The sequence below is a fragment of the Chinchilla lanigera genome, unplaced genomic scaffold, assembly GCF_000276665.1.
Source record: "Chinchilla lanigera isolate Chin_1 unplaced genomic scaffold, ChiLan1.0 scaffold00050, whole genome shotgun sequence".
Taxonomy (NCBI): Eukaryota; Metazoa; Chordata; class Mammalia; order Rodentia; family Chinchillidae; genus Chinchilla; species Chinchilla lanigera.
Genome location: NW_004955451.1, coordinates 17,625,198 through 17,645,281, shown reverse-complemented (window position 1 = coordinate 17,645,281; position 20,084 = coordinate 17,625,198). Strand labels below are relative to the sequence as shown.

The 20,084-nt window shown below is 50.1% G+C and overlaps 1 protein-coding gene and 1 long non-coding RNA gene across 3 annotated transcripts; one reads left to right on the top strand and one right to left on the bottom strand.

Annotated features, from left to right (window-relative positions):
- Nucleotides 1–6,279: 6,279 nt before the first annotated feature.
- Nucleotides 6,280–18,423, top strand: Gjc1 (gap junction protein, gamma 1, 45kDa). 2 transcript variants are annotated; one of them, XM_005394542.2, is made up of 3 exons: nt 6,280–6,314; nt 15,642–15,717; nt 16,881–18,423. In XM_005394542.2, exon 3 carries the CDS (start codon nt 16,901–16,903, stop codon nt 18,089–18,091), a length of 1,191 nt encoding a protein of 396 aa, XP_005394599.1. In that variant the 5' UTR covers nt 6,280–6,314; nt 15,642–15,717; nt 16,881–16,900; the 3' UTR covers nt 18,092–18,423. The 2 variants fall into 2 exon arrangements, with proteins under 2 accessions (XP_005394599.1, XP_005394598.1); XM_005394541.2 differs by lacking the exon at nt 6,280–6,314 and having other exon boundaries at nt 15,035–15,717.
- LOC106149679 lies at nt 18,374–20,078 on the bottom strand. Its single transcript, XR_001235997.1, has 2 exons — nt 19,990–20,078; nt 18,374–19,085 (listed from the first exon to the last, which is right to left on the bottom strand). It is a non-coding gene; the product is annotated as an uncharacterized LOC106149679 (long non-coding RNA).
- Between the last annotated feature and the right edge of the window lie 6 nt (nt 20,079–20,084).

Sequence of the window (20,084 nt, the reverse complement as noted above, 5' to 3'; positions counted from 1 at the left end):
ACTGTTGACTGAGATCAGACCTCTTTTTGTTGTTTTTTACTGATTTATTTTTTGGTACCAGGAATCAAACTCAGGACCATAGGTTTGCCAGGCACATGCTGTGCTGCTGAGCTATCACCAGGCTCCTTGTTTTGAGACAGGGTCTCACTATGCAGTTTAGGCTGGCCTAGAACTCACAGTGATCCTCCTGCCTCAGCCTCCCAAGTGCTGGGATCTCAGACATGTGCCACCATGCCTAGTAGACCTTTTCTTTTTAGACAGAGCCTTATAGCTCAGGTGCCTTTGAGCTTGGTACATAGCCCAGGCTGGCCTTCAACTCACACTCCCCCTGCCCGACCTACCGATGCTTGGCTGAGGTTGGCCTCTTTCTTCTTTGAGGTCAGACTTCCACCCTCACTCCTGAGAGCATGATGGCTTCTTTCTAAACGGCTTCTGCCTTCAGTTTTGTTTGGTGTACGAGGACCAAGCCCAGGACTCACATGCCAGGCAGCTGCCCTGTAGGAGCTACACCCCAGCCCTCGCTAGTTTTTTTTCTTTTTTTACCATTTATGGTACTGGGGATTCGCCTCAGGGCCTTGGTCTGAGTTGTAGCTCCATCTTTTTTCTTTTTCTTTTCTTTTTTTTTTTTTTTTTGAGATAGGGTCTTGCTCCCTCTGCAGGTTGGGCTTGAACTTGTGACCCTTCTGCCTTGGCCTCCCAAGTAGCACAGCACACCTGGCTCCTCACTCAGCTTTCATTAAAAAAGAGAAACAAAGCTATGCTGGGCACAGGTACACACCTGTCATCCCCTGCAGACCGGGAGGGGAGGCAAGGGGGTTGAGTTCAAGCCCAGCCTAGACAAGTTAGTGATTTAGTGAGACCCTGTCTCAGAATTTAAAAGCTAATAATAATGAGGGGGGAGGCTGGAGACATAGTTCTGTGCTGAGGCTGTGAGTTCAGTCCTCATTACTACAAAAAAGGCACGAAAACAAAAGCTGTGCAGGGTGCATGCCTATAATTCCAGCTATACAGAAGGCCGAGGCAGGAGGATTGTATGTTCAAAGCCAGCCTGGGGAAATCAGTAAGACCCTGTCTCAAAATAAGAAATTTTAAAAAGGGGCTGAGAATGTAGCTCGATAGCTAAGAATATCCGTGGCTTCAGTTCACAGTAGACTAAGTAAATACACCCCGGATGTGAGAAGGTAGCACCACTGTGATGAGTGCCTGAGCAAGTTCCGAGACAGCCGAGGTCCTGCTCCTTGGGCTTCGGTCGTCCTCTTCTTGGGCTGTTTTGCTAGAGGCGATGGTCAACTCGTTTCTTTCCGTTTCCATGTCTTTCTGCCGTGTGAGTATTGCTGAGCAGTATGTACGCACCTATTCTTCCATAACAGCTAGAATTGTCCTTTTTCTTCTTTTTGTAGTGGGGGTTGAACCCAGAGCCTTTGAACTGAGCTACATTCTCAGCCCTTTTTATTTTTATTTTGAGACAGGGTCCTGCTAAATTGCCTCGCTATTTGAGGTGGGAGGATTTCAGAGAGTTGAAGGGCAGCCTTGGCTATATACTGAATTCACCGCTGGCCTGAACTAATAGTAAGACGCCATCTCCAAAAAAAAAGAAAAATTTTGAATGATCTTGCCTCGGGGATATTTTTAGCATGTCTTGCTGCTAATTCTTTGGCTTGTGGGGCAGGTCTTTATTCTTCCCAGCCCCCTTAAGCAGCACTTCTGTGTAAGTCTTTTTTTTGTGTGTGTGTGTGTGTGTCTTTTTGAAACAGGGTCTCACTGTGCAATTCAGGCAGGCCTTAAACTCACTTTGTAGCCCAGGCTGGCCTCGAACTCACAGAGATCCTCCTGCCTCAGCCTCCCAAGTGCTGGGATTCCTGGCATGTGCCACTAACACCTGGCCCCTGTGTAAGTCTTTCTCTTCTTCCAAGGTTAATTTAGGGACCCCTCAGATACACTCTTTTAACCTGTACTTATCTTTTATGTAGGATTCATCACGATTGTTGTTTGCTTTTCTGTGGTACTGGGGATTGAATGAAGGGGCTACTGAGGTACAGCCCCAGCCCTTTTTTCCCTTTTATTTTGAGATAGTTCTCACTGAGTTACTCAGTGTTGGCCTTACCCTTGAGATCCTTCTGCTTCAGTCTCTCCAGTAACTGGGGTTACAGGGTGCACCAGTGAGCCTGGCTGGGATTTATTAGTTTTTGTTATTTGCATGATTCCTGTTTCAGTGTTTCCTGCAGGGGCGGGAGTCTGTCTCCGCACCTGGCCCATGGCTCACTGGGTGTCCGAGCGCTGAGAATGCGCCCCACGCTTTCTCTGCAGTTGTTGGGTTTTTGTGCTTCTCCCGGAAGCCTACGTTCTGTTGTGTGTACATACAGAGTTGGGTCAGCAGTAGATGTTCGTGTGAGCTTGTTGATACCTGTGGCCTGATTTCTCTTCAGCATTTTAATAGACCAGAAAATACAGTGGTGAAGTCTGGACAGTGCTGGGGAACTTGGAATTGTAGTAAGATGATGTCCAACAAGCTCAGGAAAGCTATCAGATACAATATGGAAACTGAAGGTTAGTTTGTTCTTTGATTACTATATTTACTGGCACTGATTTCTTTTCCCCCATTTTCTGGGCCAACTTGGGTCAACACAATTAATATCCTGAGAAACTTCGGCTTTTATATATTTACGTATCAAAGGTGACATTAACAGTTCTGTAACTTCAAGATTTTATTTCATCAACTTTTTAAAGATTTTGGGGGGCAGTACTGGGGATTGAACCTATAGCCTTCACACTGACCTATATCCCCAGTCCTTTTTTATTATTTATTTTGAGACTGGGTCTTGCTAAGTTGCAAAGTTCCCCAGGATAGGCTCGAACTTGTGATCCTCCTGTCTCAGCTTCCCAGAGTGCCGAGAAGACAGGTGTGCACCGCCTGTCTAGTTTGTTTATTGATTGATTGATTGATTTTTGTCTTTGTGAGACAATGTCTTGCTATGCATTTCAGGCTGAACTTGACCTCACTTTGTAGCCCAGGATGGCCTCGAGCTCACTCGCAACCATCCTCCTGCCTCAGCCTCATAAGTGCTGGCATTATAGGCATGCACTACCACGCCTGGCAAAAGTTACAGATTTTTTTTTTTTTTGGTACCGGAAATCAAACTCACAACCTCATGCTTGCCAGGCAGGCGCTGTGCTCCTGCGCTATATCCCCGGCCCCTTCTTTTCATTTTGGCAACAGCAGCCTGCTTCCTAGTCAGGGCTGGCCTGGAATTTGCTGTCCACCCAACAGCCCTGGGGTCACAGATGTGCACCACCTCAGTGCTTTAACTGCAGGTAGAGTGCGCTCAGCAGTTAGAAGCTCTGTTTCTCTGCTTTTTATTTCTTTTGCCCAAGAAACCTTTTTGCTGTCATGGTTTGAAATTACATACATGTGAGCAGTTTATTGACATAGGTAAGAAAATGGAGGTAAGTGGTTACTCGCCCAGTGTATGTAGTGGTGGTGGATTCCAGTTTAGCTAATCTCCAAAGCTGTAAGTAACTGAGTGCTTTGGACTACACATGTATCCAGGCAGTATATTAGTGTTTAATATTACTGTAGAGAAATGGGCCCGTTGAGCCTGTACTGAATCTCATGGGCCTGCTGTTATTTTAACAGAAATCCTGACATCACAGAGAGACAGGGAAATGGTGGCTAGGACAAGACTGCCTTTGCAGCATTTTCACATGCCAAGTAAACATTGCATAGAACTGCCCTGTAACTGGATATAGTAGTGTGTGGCCTTGTCGCGCCTGGTGGTGCACCCCTGTAATCCCAGCCCTTGGGAGGCTGAGAGGTAGGAGGATTGCTATGAGTTTGAGGCCAGCCTGGGCTACATACAGAGTTCAAGGGTGTTCTGAACTACATGGTGAGACCCGTTTCAAAAAAACAAAATAAAAAACAAAGTAGTAGTGTGTTGCCTGTAATTTCAGCTACTTAGGAGCCTGAGGCAGGAGGACTGTGAGTTTAAGGCTAACCTGGGCTGCTTGGAGAGTTAAAGGCCTCAGAGTATGAAAGTATAAAGTGAGAGGGCATCACACATCGGAATACTGTCATCCTCTGATATGTGTGGGGGTTTTTTTGTTGTTGTTGTTGGGTTTTTTTTTTTTTGGGCGGTCTCACTTTGTAGCCCAGACGGGCCTTGAACTCACGGCAACGCTCCTGCCTCATCCTTCTAAGTGTCGGGACTACAGGCATGCGCCAGGACGCCCAGCTAGTGCTAAGAAGCGAACCCAGGGCTTTATACATGGCTGGCAAGTGCCCTTCCACTGAGCTACATTTTCAGCCCATTAATGTATCCTTTCAAGTAAAAGAAAAAATTTTTTTGATTTTGGGTTGTTTGTGTTTTGGTTTTGCAAGAGGATCTTATTGCTCAGCTGCCTAGGGTGGCCCTGAATTTGTGATCCCTGCTTTATTTTTCTGGTAGCTGGGAGCAGAGATGTGCACCGCCATTCTTAGCTTGATACATCCTTACAAATTAAAAACTGCCCTCTGGACTCACTATTGTATAGTTTACTCTGGAATGCAATTGTATGCAAGTTCTCTCTTGGACTCCTGTATCCACGGGGATGTACTAAGTATACGAAAGACTCCCTGAGGTTGTTTCATAATGTAAATACGAAGGATCCGGGCTCTAGCAAGGCTTCAGCACTACATTTCTACTCTTTTGTGATTCGTTACTTAATTAGTTCTTCAAGGATGTGCGCAAAGTTTATGAAATTTGGACCCTAACCTACTCTTAAAATTTCTCAGAGGGCTTTTGCTACTTAGCAAAGCTTTGCCAGCTCTGTTATTGCAAGTTTATTGTAGGCAGAAGAGAGGTTTCTGGTGGGCTGCTGCCAGTATAGGTTGGTGTATTCCCACTGAAATGGATCAGTGGCCGACAGTAAGACAGACGGACAGGAGGACAGCTCGGTACTGCACCTTTGGGAAACTGCTGATCTAGATAGAGCTGATGATGCATGTCCCTTAGGACCGCAAGTGTGTTTCTAGATGCAGTGGGAGAGCAGACACACAGACACACACTCACCAAAGATGTGCAGTGTTCACAGAACTATTCATAACCATTGCAAACTGGGCACCGCTTACATGCCTGTCGGCAGGGCGGATACCTGTGTGTTCACGTGAGGGCAGCATGATGAGCGAGCAGACCACGCGTTCTTAATGACTCCAACACAAGTCTTTGTTACTTTTATATAAGGATCAAAAACGTTAAACTAGTGCTTCTGTTCGTTTTTTGAGACAGAGTCTTGATATGCACCCCAGGCTGGCCTCAAACTCGTGGTCTTCCTGTCTTGTCTATTTGCTTGTGACAGAGTCCTGCAGGGTAGCCCAGGGTGGCCTCAAATTTGCAGTGCTTCTGTCTCAGCCCCCTAGGTGCTAGGACGTAGGCAGCACCACCACGCCAGTCTCAGAACAGTGGGTGAGTGGAAGGAAGTCTTCTTACCTGAGGGGCATTTGGTGATATCTGTGATGTCTGACAGTGTTTTTGGTTATCACAGCTGGAAGAGGCCGGAGATACTGCAGAACATCCTCTAGGAGCCCAGGTGCTGCAGCGAACTGCCTGTATCATTGAAAGCTCTGAAAGGTTTGCCGTTGCTGCTCTGTAAGGTGCAGGGCACCCCTATAACCATGACGGAACTGTCCATAGTCTCAGGGCTTGATCTCCTCTGTCAGGTGGACAGGAGAGGACGTGGCAGCCTCTGCAGGTGCTTCTGCACTTCACTGGTTCCAGCGTCACACCATTCTATTTGGTTATTTATTTCTGGCAGTACTGGAGATTGAACCCAGAGTGGACATTAACATTTTCAAAAACAGCTTTACTGAAATACATTTCAGATACAGTATACCGTTTAAAATGTGTAATGTTTTCAGTGCATCTACAAGGTTACATAGCCATCACCAAAATCAATTTTAGAATATTTTTATTTCCCTCCAAAAGAAGCTGCATACCCATTAGTAGTAACTTTTCATTTCCTCCCAGGCCTCGCCGGGCTCTACTTAGTGTCCATGATTACTGACATTGATATTTATTTATTTATTTATGTACGTGTGTATGTATGTGGTACTGGGGATTGAACCCTGGGCCTATATCTCCATATTTCTTTTTTTTTTTTCCGGTACCGGGCATCGAACTCATGACCTTGCGCTTGCCAGGCAGGCACTGTGCCGCTGAGCTAAATCCCCAGCCCCTCTTTTTATGCTTTTATTTTTTTATTTTAGAACCTCTCTAAGTTGCCCAGGCTGGGCTGGAATTTGCGTTTCTCCTGCCTCAGCTCTCAGAGTGCTGGGATGACAGGTATGTGTCACCACACCTGTCTCATTTGTTTACATTAATTGTTTACATAATTTTGAATTGTGTATATATAATTGTAGATGATTGAATTTGGTGTTCTCTGTTCTAAAAAACATTGTAATGGTTGTATATTTTATAATATGGATTGTACCACAAATTATATGAGATTCCTTTTTTGAGACAGGGTCTTCTGTAGCCCAGGCTGGCCTTGAAGCTAACGATCCTCCTGCCCTGTCCTGCTGAGTGCTGGGGTTCCGGGCAGGCCCCTCTGTGCCTGGCTCACTAGCTCACACTCTTGTGTCCCATTAGATTGTAATGGGTGGGGGCCAGGCTGGGTTTTTTTGAGATAGGGTCTCACTGTGTAGCACAGGGGACCTTGCACTCCTTAAGTAGCCCTGCCAGGCCTTGAATTGCCTCGGCCTCCCCGAGCGCTGGGTTACAGGTGTGCGCCAACGTGCACAGCTAAAGTTCTCCTTGAAGACTGCCCAGACTTCTGCCTTGCAGAGAGCTGTCTGGCCACGCCCACGGCACTGTCTGAGATGCTTTGTGGAACCGTAGCATTGTGAACTTAGTCGAGCTAGACGCACACACTTATTTTTGTCTCAGCTGTGTTCATTTCCCAGGCTGGGCATTGCTCGGAGCACCGGGCCAAGCTGGGTGCAGGCTGCCTGGACACGTGTCCTGCCGGCATCCTTGCTGCATGAGGACAGAGCCCCTCTGGGTGCTGTGAATGCTTGCCTTATCCCGGTGCCCGTGCTGCCCTCCAGCTGGTTCCTGGATGCTCTGCAGCCCCAGGAGCATGGCGCGCTGCCAGAGCAGATTGGCACTTCAGCCCACAATGTTGCGTTTTATTTCCTTGTTGGTTGACAGAGCCAGGATCTGAAGCTACTCTCTTCCCAGGAGGTTTATAATTTCATTCACAATAAATTATGTTTTATGTTTCCCAAATAATTGTCGGTCATCAGGAACTCTTCGAAAGTAAATTGTCTTCTTGTTTATAACACATTGATTACTGTTTGTAGTTAGCTGTGGATTCTTTTGTTTAGGAATTATCACCAGCTAGTTATTAAACATCTATTATCGCTCATGTGGAATTAACTTCCACTTAAAACGTTCCAGTTACACAGAAACGCGTTATAAACCCTGCCATTGACTTCCTGTGCCTGCGTCAGGCTTGGAGTTGCTGGCTGGGTCTTGGCTGTCTGCTCCCGGTCCAGGATGCCTGGGTGGAGAGTCCTCAACTCGGAATTGCGCTAAATCAGGTTGGGATTCTGGAGCACAGTCCTGCTGCAGATGCTCTGGGAAGACTGTGTGGGAAATGTCTGTCTGAAAACAGGACATCTTGTTTTTGTTAATTTTGCTGCTGTTACTTTGCTTGCTTCCTTCCTGTCCGCAAGTACTGAATTCCACACAATTTTTCATTTGTTTTGTGTATTTTACTGTGCCAGGATAATTTTATCAATGGTAATACAAGGGACCTTAGAAGCCGTCTCATTTGATATTCTCCATTTATTTCACAAATGAAAATATGGAAAGAAATAACATTTTTGAAGTACCTGGATCACATTCCAGAATTAGTCTCTTGGCTAGGAGTACTCACTGTGTTGCACAAAATTTAAGGTTAAGAATTACTGTTCTACTAAGTTAATTTTAGTTCACCCTGGATTTTGGTTTTGTTTAGACAAGAAATAAAGATTTTAAATTGTAGGCTGTAGCCTGAACTGCATAGTGAGACCCTGTCTAAAAAAAAAAAAAAAGGCCGGGTGTGGTGGTGCAGGGCCTGTCATCCCAGCACTTGGAGGCTGAGGCAGGAGGATTGTTCTGAGCTCAAGACCAGCCTGGGCTACAAAGTGAGCTCAAGGCCAGCCTGAACTGCATGGTGAGACCCTGTATCAAAAAGAGCCCCCCCCCAAAAAAAAATTTTAAAAAAATATGTATATGGACTACCTTAAAAGTTTTTTTTTTTTTTTTTTTTCCTTTTTGAGACAGGGTTTCATTATGCAGCTTAAGCTGGCCTTGAACCCACTTTGTAGCCCAGGCAGGCCTCGAACTCACAGTGATCCTCCTGCCTCAGCCTCCCGAGTGCAGGGATACAGGCTGCCCAGAGTTGCCGTAGACTCAGTTGTCCACGTTTTTTTGTTCGTTTTTGCAGTACTGGGGCTTGAACCTAGCCCTCCACGCTGAGCTACATACATCCTCAGCCTGTTCTTTGTTTTGAGACGGAGTCTTGCTGAGTTGCCCATACTGGGCTCAAACTTGCAGCCTCCAGCCTCAGCCTCCCAGAGTGCTAGGATTACAGGTATGCACCACCATCAGTAACAACAGCAAAAAATCACAAAGCAGGACCAGGGATCTATCTAGCTCAGTGGCACAATTGCTTGCCTGGCAAGTACAAGGTCCTGAGTTTGATTACCGGTACAAAAAAAAAGAAATCACAAAACATACAAAGGAACAGGACTAGAGCCTGTTCCAAGGGATCAAAGGTTTGGGTGTGGTGGTGCTGCCTCTAATCAGAGGCTGAGGCAGGAGGATCATTGAGAGTTTGAGGTCAGTCTGGGCTGCATATGGGCAACTTAGCAAGACTCTTATCTCAAAACAAAGAACAGGCTGAGGATGTGTGTAGCGCAGTGTGGAGGGCCTAGGTTCAAGCCCCAGTACTGCAAAAACAAACAACCAGAGACAACAAAAGAAGTAAAAAGTAAGTAATCAAAACCCAGGGGGAACAAACGTCCACAGAAACTGTCCCTGAAGAAGGCCTGGGAGCAGATCTGCCAGAGCTGGACTTGGAGATGTTCAAGGGTGAAAGCAAGGTGCAGAGGGTCACAGAAGCGACGCTGGGGCAAAACGGAAACCGGCAGAAGCCCAGCCAGAGGCCGGACAGTCCTGAAGCTGGGAAGCTGAGGGCCTGAAACAAAAACACGTCCGGGACCAAAGGCAGAGTCATGCAGGCCGGAGAGTCTGTGCCCCTGCGGCCAGGACAGTGGGCACCCTCGGGCGGAGGGACAGAAGAAAGAGCACAGCATTGGTGCACTGAGCCCGGGACTCACGTACTGTGAGCCTGACTGCGGTGTGCACGGGCGCCAGCTGGAAAGGAAGGGCCGCGGGTGGTCGGAAGGAGTGAGGCCTGAGACGCAGAGACGCAGTGGTCACGTTTTCCAGCAGACCTGGTTGGTGGTGCTGGGACCGAGCCCAGGGCCACGCACAGCAGGTGCCCAGCATGGAGATTCCCACGCAGCCCCACACACGTCCTGTGCCCCAGGAGCAGCGATTTCTTGCAGGCAGGAACCGTGGAGGACTGCGAGCCAGAGTGGGGGCTCATGGATTCAAGGTGCAGAAGGAAAAAACTGCACTAAGAACTGGGTGTCTTGCAAAGCTGTCCTATGGAAGTAAGGAGAAATCAGAGCATTCCTAGGTAGAAGGTGCCGTGACAGTGCCCAGCGGAGTCTCTAAAGTAAAGGGAAAGGGCACTCGATGGTATCTTGAAGCTCAGTAAAGAAATAAAGATTTCAATAAAGGTAAGGAAAGCCAAGTGTGGAGGCACCCACCTGTAATCCCAGCACTCAGGAGGCTGAGGCAGGAGGTATGAGCTTGCTGGCTCACATCTGTATTCGAACTGCTGGGAGTCTGAGGCAAGAGGATTGCAAGTTCAGGTCCCACCTGTGTAACTTAGACTCTCAGAATTAAAAATTTTAAAAGGTCAGGGGTGTATTTGAGTGATAAAGGACTCTGGCTTTAACCCCCATTTAACATGTAAATAAGTAAAGCAGGCATCATAGCAATGGTTTGTAGTTCTACTTTCTGTTCCCTACATAATTTTAAGAGAATCCTCCCCTTTCCTGTACTGGGATTGAACCCTGGGCCTTTACACTGGACTACATCCCCAGCCCTATTTGATTTTCAGACAGCCTTGCTGAATTGCTCAGGCTAGACTCAAAATTGTAGGCCTCCTGCCTCAGCCCCCCAGAGTGCTGAGATTGTAGGTGTGTACCACCATGCCTGACTAATCTTTTTTTTTTTTTTAACAATTTCATTAAGATATAATTGACTATGGTGCTGCACATACTTAAAGTGTATTGTTCAGTGAGATTTGACATGTATACACCCATAAAACAAGTACCAGAGTCAAGAGCGTGAGCACACTCACCTAGTCGAAAAGTTGCCTTGTGGTACCCAGAATTGACCCCAAGGTGTTTGTGCTGAGCTACACCTGCAGCCTTTTAAAATTTTCAGACAGGGTTTTGCTAAAATGCCTGGCTGGGCTCAAATTTTCAGTCCTCCTGCCTCATCCTCTCAAGGGCTGGGATTTTTTTTTTTAAGAGAAAAAATTTCAAATCAAGATAATAGGGTAACAATGGTTAATACATTGCCTATTCTTTTTGTTTGGTTGGTTGGTTATTTCCCGGTACCAGGATCGAACTCACGACCTCATGTTTGCCAGGCAGGCTCTGTGCTGTTGAGCTAAATCCCCAGCCCCTACATTGCCTATTGTTATCTTTAACTTTACTCAGAATACAGAGGGCTGGCATCACAGACATGCATGGTGTTATTTTCATTGTTACTTTTCGGGGGCTGGTGAGGGAACCCAGGGCCTGGTGCAGGTTAGGCCAGCGCCCACCAGGGAGCTGCAGCCTGCCCCCTGCTCCCCGGTCCCTCGGTCCCTCGCCGACAACTGCTGAGTGGTGGTGCTCCCTGTGCATTGGCCAATTTTCCTCCTGTGACCTGTGCTAGCGCCAGGCTTGGGTGTAGCGAGGACACTCGTGCACACTTGTGGGAGTGTGCACAGGAGGTGTGACTTTCTGTGGTGAGTCCCGGGAGCCTTGTGGCTGGGGCTCGTATAAGCACACGCATAGGCCCGAGGGGCTATGGAGCTCTTTGCCACAGCGGCCGTGCTGTCCGTAGCCTCGCTGGGGGCCTGCAGCCGTCTTGGAGAGCCTCAGCCTGGTGCCAGGCTGCTGTTGGGGTTGCTCATCTCCTGTGTTCTGTTTGCTGTGTGTTTTCATGGCTTCTGTCCTGGGACTCTGATTTGACGGCGTGCAGAATCCTGGGGTTTTTCCCGCGGTGCTGGGGATCAAACCCAAGGCCTCACGTTTGCCAGCAAGTGCTCTGCCCCTGAGCTACAGCGCAGCCCTGGACTCTGGGTTTTCCCCCAGGACTTGAGTTTTTTCCAGGATTTTTAAGGTGTGGCCTACTCTTCCCTGGCTTATGCTGTTTCTCATGAGAATCTGTTAAAAATATTTCCCTGTCTCTGTGATGTTTATGGCTGTCAATGTCTTCATTCTTCACTGTCTCTTTTAAGCAGTTTGGTTGTGATGTGCTGTGGTGTTGTTTGCGTCCTCTTTCTTGTCCTTGGCATTTTAAACATTTCTTGCTTGTGTGTACTTACAGTTTAATCAGATTTGGGAAATCTGGGCTATTATTTCTGCAGACTATTTTCCTGCCTACTCCCTTTTCCGGGGTGCCAGTGACACATGTATTAGGCCTCTTACTCGCTTTACAGGTCACTGATACCTTTTTCTTCCCCCACTTTTTTGTCTTTGTTTTTTGTTTTCGTTTTATTCTGGGTAGTTTCTATTGCAGCATTTTCAGGTTTGACATCTTAGTGCCTAAGCTCGGATACGATCTACATCTCTCAAGGTTTACTTTGAGTCTTTAAAAATATTGGCCTCTCTCCTGGTGTTTATGTTGTTTTCCTTGCCTGTCCTTTTCTCCTTCCTTCCCTGTTTCTCACCCTGCCCTTCTCCTTTCCGCACTACTTGGATCGAACCAGGACCTTTCCACTGAGCTGTGTCACACAGCCTTCTGTGTTTTGAGACCATCTTGCTGAGTTGTCCAAGGGGCCTTGATCTCTGATCCTCCTGCTGCCTCCCATAGAGCTGGGAATCCAAGCGTGTGCCACCACCTCTAGCATCTGTCTTTGTCATTGTTCTAATCTGTGTCCTGAGAGATCAGGTATTGTGCTTTCCAGGTAATCCTGAATTCTCATGTAGAGAAATATATTAACTTTTGATCCTGTTAGTATATAAGTGACAGAAAACACTTGTTTGTTTGTTTGTTTGTTTTTTGAGATAGGGTCTCACTATGTAGATCACCCTGGCCTTGGACTCACTAAGTAGGCCAGGTTGGCCTTGAACTTACCACCATCCTCCTGCCGCAGCCTCCTAAATGCTGAGATCACAGGTGTGCGCCACCACAGGCCCTGTCTGATAGAAAACTCCTAAGAAGAATTTGGGGGCCAGTGAGCTGGAGAGCTCTTCTTAACGTGTGTGAGGCCCTGGGTTCAATTCACAGCAGCACCCATGCCCCAAAATAAAGTGTGGGAAAGAATGCCATAATGTATTGTCATGTTGATGCCAACTGACTTTTAAAATTCTGGGCCGGGGATGTAGCTCAGGGGCCCAAGCAACTGCCTGGCAAGCACAAGGTCCTGAGTTCCATTCCTGGTACAAAAAAAAGAATTCTGCTTTCTTGCGCAAGACAAGGTAGATTAGTATCTTACTTACTTGGAAAATGCACTAAGAATAGCACATTTGGTTTCTCTTCAGGATTGTTGTGTAAGCCAACTTGGTTCTCTTGGGTGTGAGTGTGTCTGGACATGGGGCTGGCAGAGCTGCCGCGCACTGGCACTGGGAGCCGGCTGGTGATGCCATTCATGCAGGAAGCAGGGCTCCCCCGAGTGGACAGGCGTGTGCCCGTCCCCCATCCGGTGACACACGAGGTCTGTGAGCAGCATTCTTAAAACACAGAGCAGCGTCTCTCAGTTCCCTGTCACCGTAGCAGAGGCCTGCAGAGGTTCCTTTAAAGATGCAGTGTCCCTCAGCCCACCCCTGGAGCTCACAGAGGCCTGGTAGTGATGATGCCACCCTCGCAGAAAGCCAGAGAGGCTCAGGGTTGGGGATAGTGTTCCTTTGGGGGCGGTGTCCGCACAACCTGAGGACGTACTGTCAGGCCACGCAGAGGCCTCACCAGTGTCCCAGACCACAGCAAATGCCAGGCAGATGTAAACCCTGCTTTTCTCCTGAGTCCCTGAGAGCTACACATTTCCTACCCAGAACGCGTCTTTCTGTGGACAAAGAGGGTAGGAAATATGAAGACCACAGTATTTTTAAGGTGCTATGATTGTGTGTGCGCGTGCTGGGGATGGAATCAAGGGCCTCATGTGCTCGGCAAGAGCTCTTCTTAGCATGTATGAGGCCCTGGGTTCAATTCACAGCAGCACCCATGCCCCAAAATAAAGTGTGGGAAAGAAGGACATAATGTATTGTCATGTTGATGCCAACTGACTTTTAAAATTCTGGGCCGGGGATGTAGCTCAGGGGCCCAGTTTTTTTTTCTTTTGTCTTTTTGAGACAGGGTCTCACTATGCAGTTCAGACTGGCCTTGAGCTCACTTTGTAGCCCAGTCTGGTCTCGGGCTCACAACAATCCTCCTGCCTCAGCCTCCTGAGTGCTGGGATTACAATTGTGTGCCACCACACCTGGCTATGTCTCAGCTTTTTACATTAACTTTATTTCATTTTAGCTTTTGCAATGGTAGGGATTTAACTCAGCACCATACACATGTTTGACAAACACTCCACCACTGAGCTGCCCCCTCAGCCCTTTATTTTAAATTTTGACATAGGGTCTTGCTGGTTTTGTCAGGCCTGCCTCCAGTTGAGATTCTCCTGCCTCAGCCCGCCATGTACGTGGGATTAGAAGAATGCGCTATCATACCCAACTGTGTCAGCTGTTTTTAATGTTATTAGTTTATTCCTTTTCCCCCCCAGAGAGGAAATGAAATACTCCATGTACCTGCCACATACAGAGGACCAAATACTCAGAGTAGCTTGTGCCCTGGGCCATTTTGTGGTGCAGACGTAAGCCCCAGTGACGCAGTCTAGAGACTTCCAGGGTGGGAGTAGGGTGCTGTGGCTCTCCTGGTGCTCAAGGAGCCATGCTCCAAGCGCCGCGCCTCCCAGGCCTGCTGCTGGCCTCCCACCAGCTCCATCACTCGGCAGAGTGGGGCCGCATCTGAGGCACTCGGCATCAGCTTTCCCAAGGCTGTTGCTGCTAGAAAGGCTTTCTCGGGCCGGGGGTGGCTGAGGCCCAGGTTAGCTGTCCATGGGGCAAGTGGAGGGAGGGAGGGAGAGACCCCTTGTCTGTGTGGCTGGTGCAAAGGCTGAGTCCTCGCTGGAACAGGGGTGTCTTCGTGTCTTTGGCTCGTTGGAGACTGAATTTCAGGCCTTGGGGGAGGTGCCTTCCATAGGGGTGGGGAAGCCCTGAGCCTGCAGGGGGTTTGTAGGTGTGAATCACTGCAGTGTTCCCCTCGGGCTGCAGACCCGGCCTGCAGCTGGGCAAGGTGGGCAACACCTGGGTGCCATGCCAAGGCTCAGGCAAGGGGAGTGGAAATTCAAGCCCAGCTTGGGCAGTTTAGCACTTAGGAGACCCCTGACTCAGAGTAAAAAGAGCTGGGTCTGTACTCAGTGCCAAGGCCCTGGGTTTGACCCTGGTACCACCAAAAAGTTTGCGTGCGGGGGTATCATTTACTTCTGGTTTTGTGAGTTACACCTTGGAAGATGTTTGTCAGATTTGTTACTGTAAGTACTGATGCTGACATCCTAAGTAGATTCCTGCACTTTGTTCCCCATCGCTGAGGACTGAACCCAGGGCCTTCATACTGAGCTTCACCCCCAACCCTTTGAGACAGGGTCTCACTAAGCACTAAACTGCCCAGGCAGAGCTCAAATTTGCAATACTCCTGCCTCAGTCTCCCAGCAGTGACAGCCTTCTGCTGCCATGCCCAGCTGGGGACTGTTCTGATTTGCTCAGGAAGTGATGATCATGAACAGTTGGTGAGGATGAGGAGTGCGGCTTCACCCTGAGCCTGTTTATTTGGAATCACATAGGGACGCAGGTGTTTTCCTTCTCCGACAGTGCGGTCGGGTCTGTAAATCACCCACGGCCGGTGTCCACGAGGCCAGCTGTGGGCTGGGCTCAGCAGCCCACGCCCTGCTGCTCAGACTCAGGAGGTGCTGGTGGAGCGGGCGTGGCTGGCTCTGTCTCAGGGACCCTGCAGTGGGCGCCAGCGCTCCCCACTTTGCCTGTCACAGTGACTCGTCCCGTCAGACCCCTGAACAGACACGGTGACCTCAGTGTGAGGGTCACTGCCACATAGCTTCTCCCACACACATGCCTGCCCCGCGGGGTGGGGGGCAGCGGCATCAGTGGGCCGGGCCCACCCGGCTCTTCCCAAGTGACTCCTGCAGCACATGGAAAACTTGGCTTCCTCCTAGTGACTCATTGCTCTCTGTGGGAGGAAGCTTATGACCCACTCTGTTCTCTTCCCTTCCAGAGGGAATTTGGGAAAGCTGCAAGGGAAGCTTCGTTTCTCTAAGGCGCTTCGGGGTGACAGGCGCTCTGGGTAACAGGTAAGTGCATCTCAGCCACGGCCCACAGTGCACACGGGACAGGGCCTGCCCGCACGGGGTCTCACACATCTTGTTTGCTTGCTTGTTTTTTGAGCCAGGATTTCACTGTGTAGCCCAGGCTGTCCTCCCAAGTCCTCGGATTACAGACATGTGCCACTACACCTGGCTTCCACAGACCTTTTATGGAGCTGGCTCTAACTTGGATTTTTGACGTAGATCTGAGAATCTCCGAATGAAACTCCATAAAAAGGCTGTTTCCCTGGGTATGGTGCCACAGCCCTGTAATCTCAGCTACTGGGGTGGCTGAGGCAGCAAGACCCCAAGTTTGAGGCCAGCTGGCAACTTAGTGCAATCCTGTCTCAAAGTGCAAAGGCCTGGTGCAGGGCTCAGCCCAGTGCTTGCCTGGCCTGGGGGAGAGTCTCAGCTCAGTTGCCCGCCCAGCAGGAAGGAAAACCAAATGCTGTTTGAATGGATCAACCATTGATGAGGTCTGTTGTCTTCACACCAACAGCGCGCGGGCATGGTGAGGGGGTGGCGTTTGCTGCAGGAGCTGCTATGGGCCTCTAGGAGCCTGAGTCCGTCTGCAGCGCGGCTCGGGGCTCCTCGCTCCTGCTCTGCTGTTTTAGTCCTGGGTTGTGGCCAACGCGCCGTCTCTGGTACCTGTGACACGGCACCAGCGCTGCACAACTCAGGCGTCCTAGGATGCTTCGTTTCCGGGTCCTGTGGAGGTGTCTTGGGGCTGGGACAAGACCACCAGGCTGTGCCTTGCTTTCTGCCTTGTCTTTCGGGGCTCTGAAGATTGATGAAACGATGCTGTGCGTTGAGCCAGTTACCGTATCTGAGCTGTACTTCCAGTGCTGAGGAGCCACGGTTTTGCTTTTCAAGCTGGGGAAGACGTGAAAGCAAGCCAGACTCCTGGGCCCTGCAAGCCCAGGCCAGCACTGGTGGGCAGGGGACAGTGTCCAGGAGGGTGGTGAGGGCTCCTGAGATGCAGGGATTGAAAGTGATGGTAAGATTTTAATACTGCTTGGGGCTGGGGTGTAGCTCAGTGCTAGTGTAGAGACAGCCTGTGTGAGGCCCTGTGCTGGATCCCTTGCACCAAAAACAAGGGATTTCAATATTTGTTGATTATTTTTGCCTTGGTGCTTTCCCACCTTTCTCAGAGCAGAGCGGTTCGGCCACCATGAGCTGGAGCTTCCTGACCCGGCTGCTGGAGGAGATCCACAACCATTCCACGTTTGTCGGGAAGATCTGGCTCACGGTGCTCATCGTCTTCCGCATCGTCCTGACCGCGGTGGGCGGGGAGTCCATCTACTACGACGAGCAGAGCAAGTTCGTGTGCAACACGGAGCAGCCGGGCTGCGAGAACGTGTGCTACGACGCCTTCGCGCCGCTGTCGCACGTGCGCTTCTGGGTGTTCCAGATCATCCTGGTGGCCACGCCCTCCGTCATGTACCTGGGCTATGCCATCCACAAGATCGCCAAGATGGAGCACGGTGAGGCTGACAAGAAGGCGGCTCGGAGCAAGCCCTACGCCATGCGCTGGAAACAACACCGTGCCCTGGAGGAGACAGAAGAGGACCACGAGGAGGACCCCATGATGTACCCAGAAATGGAGCTGGAAAGTGAGAAAGAGAATAAAGAGCAGGGCCAGCCAAAGCCCAAGCACGACGGCCGGCGGCGGATCCGGGAGGACGGGCTCATGAAGATCTACGTGCTGCAGCTGCTGGCCAGGACGGTGTTCGAGGTGGGCTTCCTGATAGGGCAGTACTTCCTGTACGGCTTCCAGGTGCACCCGTTCTACGTGTGCAGCCGGCTGCCGTGCCCGCATAAGATCGACTGCTTTATTTCCAGACCCACTGAGAAGACCATCTTCCTTCTGATAATGTATGGTGTCACCGGCCTGTGTCTGCTGCTCAACATCTGGGAGATGCTTCACCTGGGGTTTGGGACCATCCGGGACTCGCTGAACAGTAAGCGGAGGGACCTCGAAGAGCCGGGTGCTTACAATTATCCTTTCACTTGGAACACGCCGTCCGCTCCCCCTGGCTACAACATCGCTGTCAAGCCGGATCACGTCCAGTACACCGAGCTGTCCAACGCGAAGATAGCCTACCGGCAGAACAAAGCCAACACGGCCCAGGAGCAGCAATACGGCAGCCGCGAGGAGCCGCTCCCAGCCGAGCTGGAGACGCTGCAGCGCGAGATCAGGCTGGCTCAGGAGCGCCTGGACCTCGCCATCCAGGCCTTCCACCACCAGAACAACCCCCCAGCTTCCCGGGACAAGAAGGCCAGGGCCAGCTCCAAAGCCGGCTCCAACAAGAGCAGTGCCAGCAGCAAATCAGGGGATGGGAAGACATCTGTCTGGATCTGACCTGGGGCCTCTCCCGGCCCAGGCAGCTTGGCTGCTGAGTGACGGCTTCACTACATGGCCCTGGGAGCAGCGGGCACGGAGCACAGCCTCGGGTCTGTGGGTAGGGCGAGTGGAAGAGGCTTTTGTGTTCCGGGCTGTTCGGGGGCCCCTGCCTCGGGGACCTGGTGTCTTCCGGATCCAAGGAGAGATTTAAATCATTCTTGTGGAGCAGTTTTGTATGTACAGTATTATGGCACTTTTTTTAAAACATAAAAACTCTTTTGTATTTGTACATTGAACTACTGTAGTTAATACTTTTTTATATTAAAAAAAAAGAAACCCTTAACAAGCAATGCCTGTTAGGCCAGTGTCACTGCTTTGTCTAGCCAGCTCAGCGGTGGCTGAGAGTTTACCCGAGGCTCACTCCCTCCAAGTGCTTCCTGCAAGGGAGAGGTTTCAGGTCACAAGAGACGAAGACCACCGAGGAGCGAGAAAGTGCCTGAGGCCGCTGGCTCCACATTCCCAGGACCAGAGCATCCCATCCCTCAAGAGCGTGATTCCAGAGGAGGTAGAGGGTTCCCTCGGGGATTCCTGTAAGTAGAGCCATGCTTTCAGAGCCTGGCGTGCCGTGCGGGTGAGCCCAGGGTTGGTCTTGCGCTCCACACAGAGCTGCCCTGCTCGCGGCATCTCAGAAGCCAGCAGTGGACCTTTGCGGTATTCGTCACTGCCAGAAATGCACAGCTGCCCCGGAGACTGCAGATGCTCAGAGCCACCCCCGTACGGCGTGGCAGACCCGAGGCCTGTTCACACCGTGACTTGCCACAGAGCCGTGGTTCATCTGCTTCTAGACGCTCTGCCGAGTGGCCCTTGCGACTCAGGGTCCCGTGTGCTCGTGCAGGCGACACGTGCCTGTGCTGCCGGCTGTCTGCGGCGTGACTGTGGCCTCGCAGCTGCCGGGGCCTGACGGAGCCGCTGCAGGCTGCACCAGCCTCGCAGTTCCGGAAGCCCCGGCTCCCTGTTAAGCAGAACATTCAAACAAACCCTCTGTGAAGTTTCCCGTGGTTTATCGTTTGTATTTCTTCTTCTTTACCAAAAAAGAGTTTTTTTAACCTAGTCATTCATATTTTTTTTCTCCTTTTGTATTTTTAAATTTTAGCCTGGAAAAGTTCCATGAGGGCTTTATCTTTTACCGTTTTGTGGTACTGGAGGGCAAACCCAGACGCTTCTGCCCTGGCCCTGTTTCATTTGGAGCCAGGGTCACACTGCGTTGCCCGGGCAGGCCTTGGACTTCTGTCCTCCTGCCTCAGTCTCTGATAATGTGGTGGCTGCAGGCAGGCACCGCCACACATAGCATCCCTCACATCTCTATTTTTAAAAGTAAACTCAAGTGAGACTAGGGGGGCAATGTCAGACAATGATAGGCAGGCGAGGTGTGATCAAAAATGCGAATGATTCACTTTGGTTTTTAGATGTATCACAGTGAAGGACGCGTTGCCACCCCTCCTGCACAGTCCCCTGCCTCTGCGGCCCTTCCCTGAGTGTCTTTGTTGCTCTGTCCTGGCGGCCTGTGTTCTCGGTTGATCTAAAACAGCTCCCTCTGCGCTCACTTTCACCTAGGGGAGAGCCAGGCACTGCATGGGTGCTGAGGCCACGGCGACATTTCCATGAGCCGCCTTCCCACCCTGGAAAGACTCAGGAGGGACCAGAAGTGGCTGAGGACTCTGGTGTGCGTGGCCCAGGCGAGGGGCTCGTGGCAGTGTGTCTTTGATTGTAATACGTTCTTTAAGAATTTAAACATGCAGGGTATATTTTGATCACACCTTGTACATGTATGTATCTTGGAAATCAACAGACATGCATTTTCCTCCAAACCTGGTATTTAATGAGGAAATGTAATAATTCTAAGAAAACAGGCAGACCCCAGCCGTGTAAGCGATGAGCTCCTAATCTTCACTGCTAGCGCTTCCAGCAGACGTCTTGGCTGAAGCACAGAAGATTCACTTGCACCCGCTGC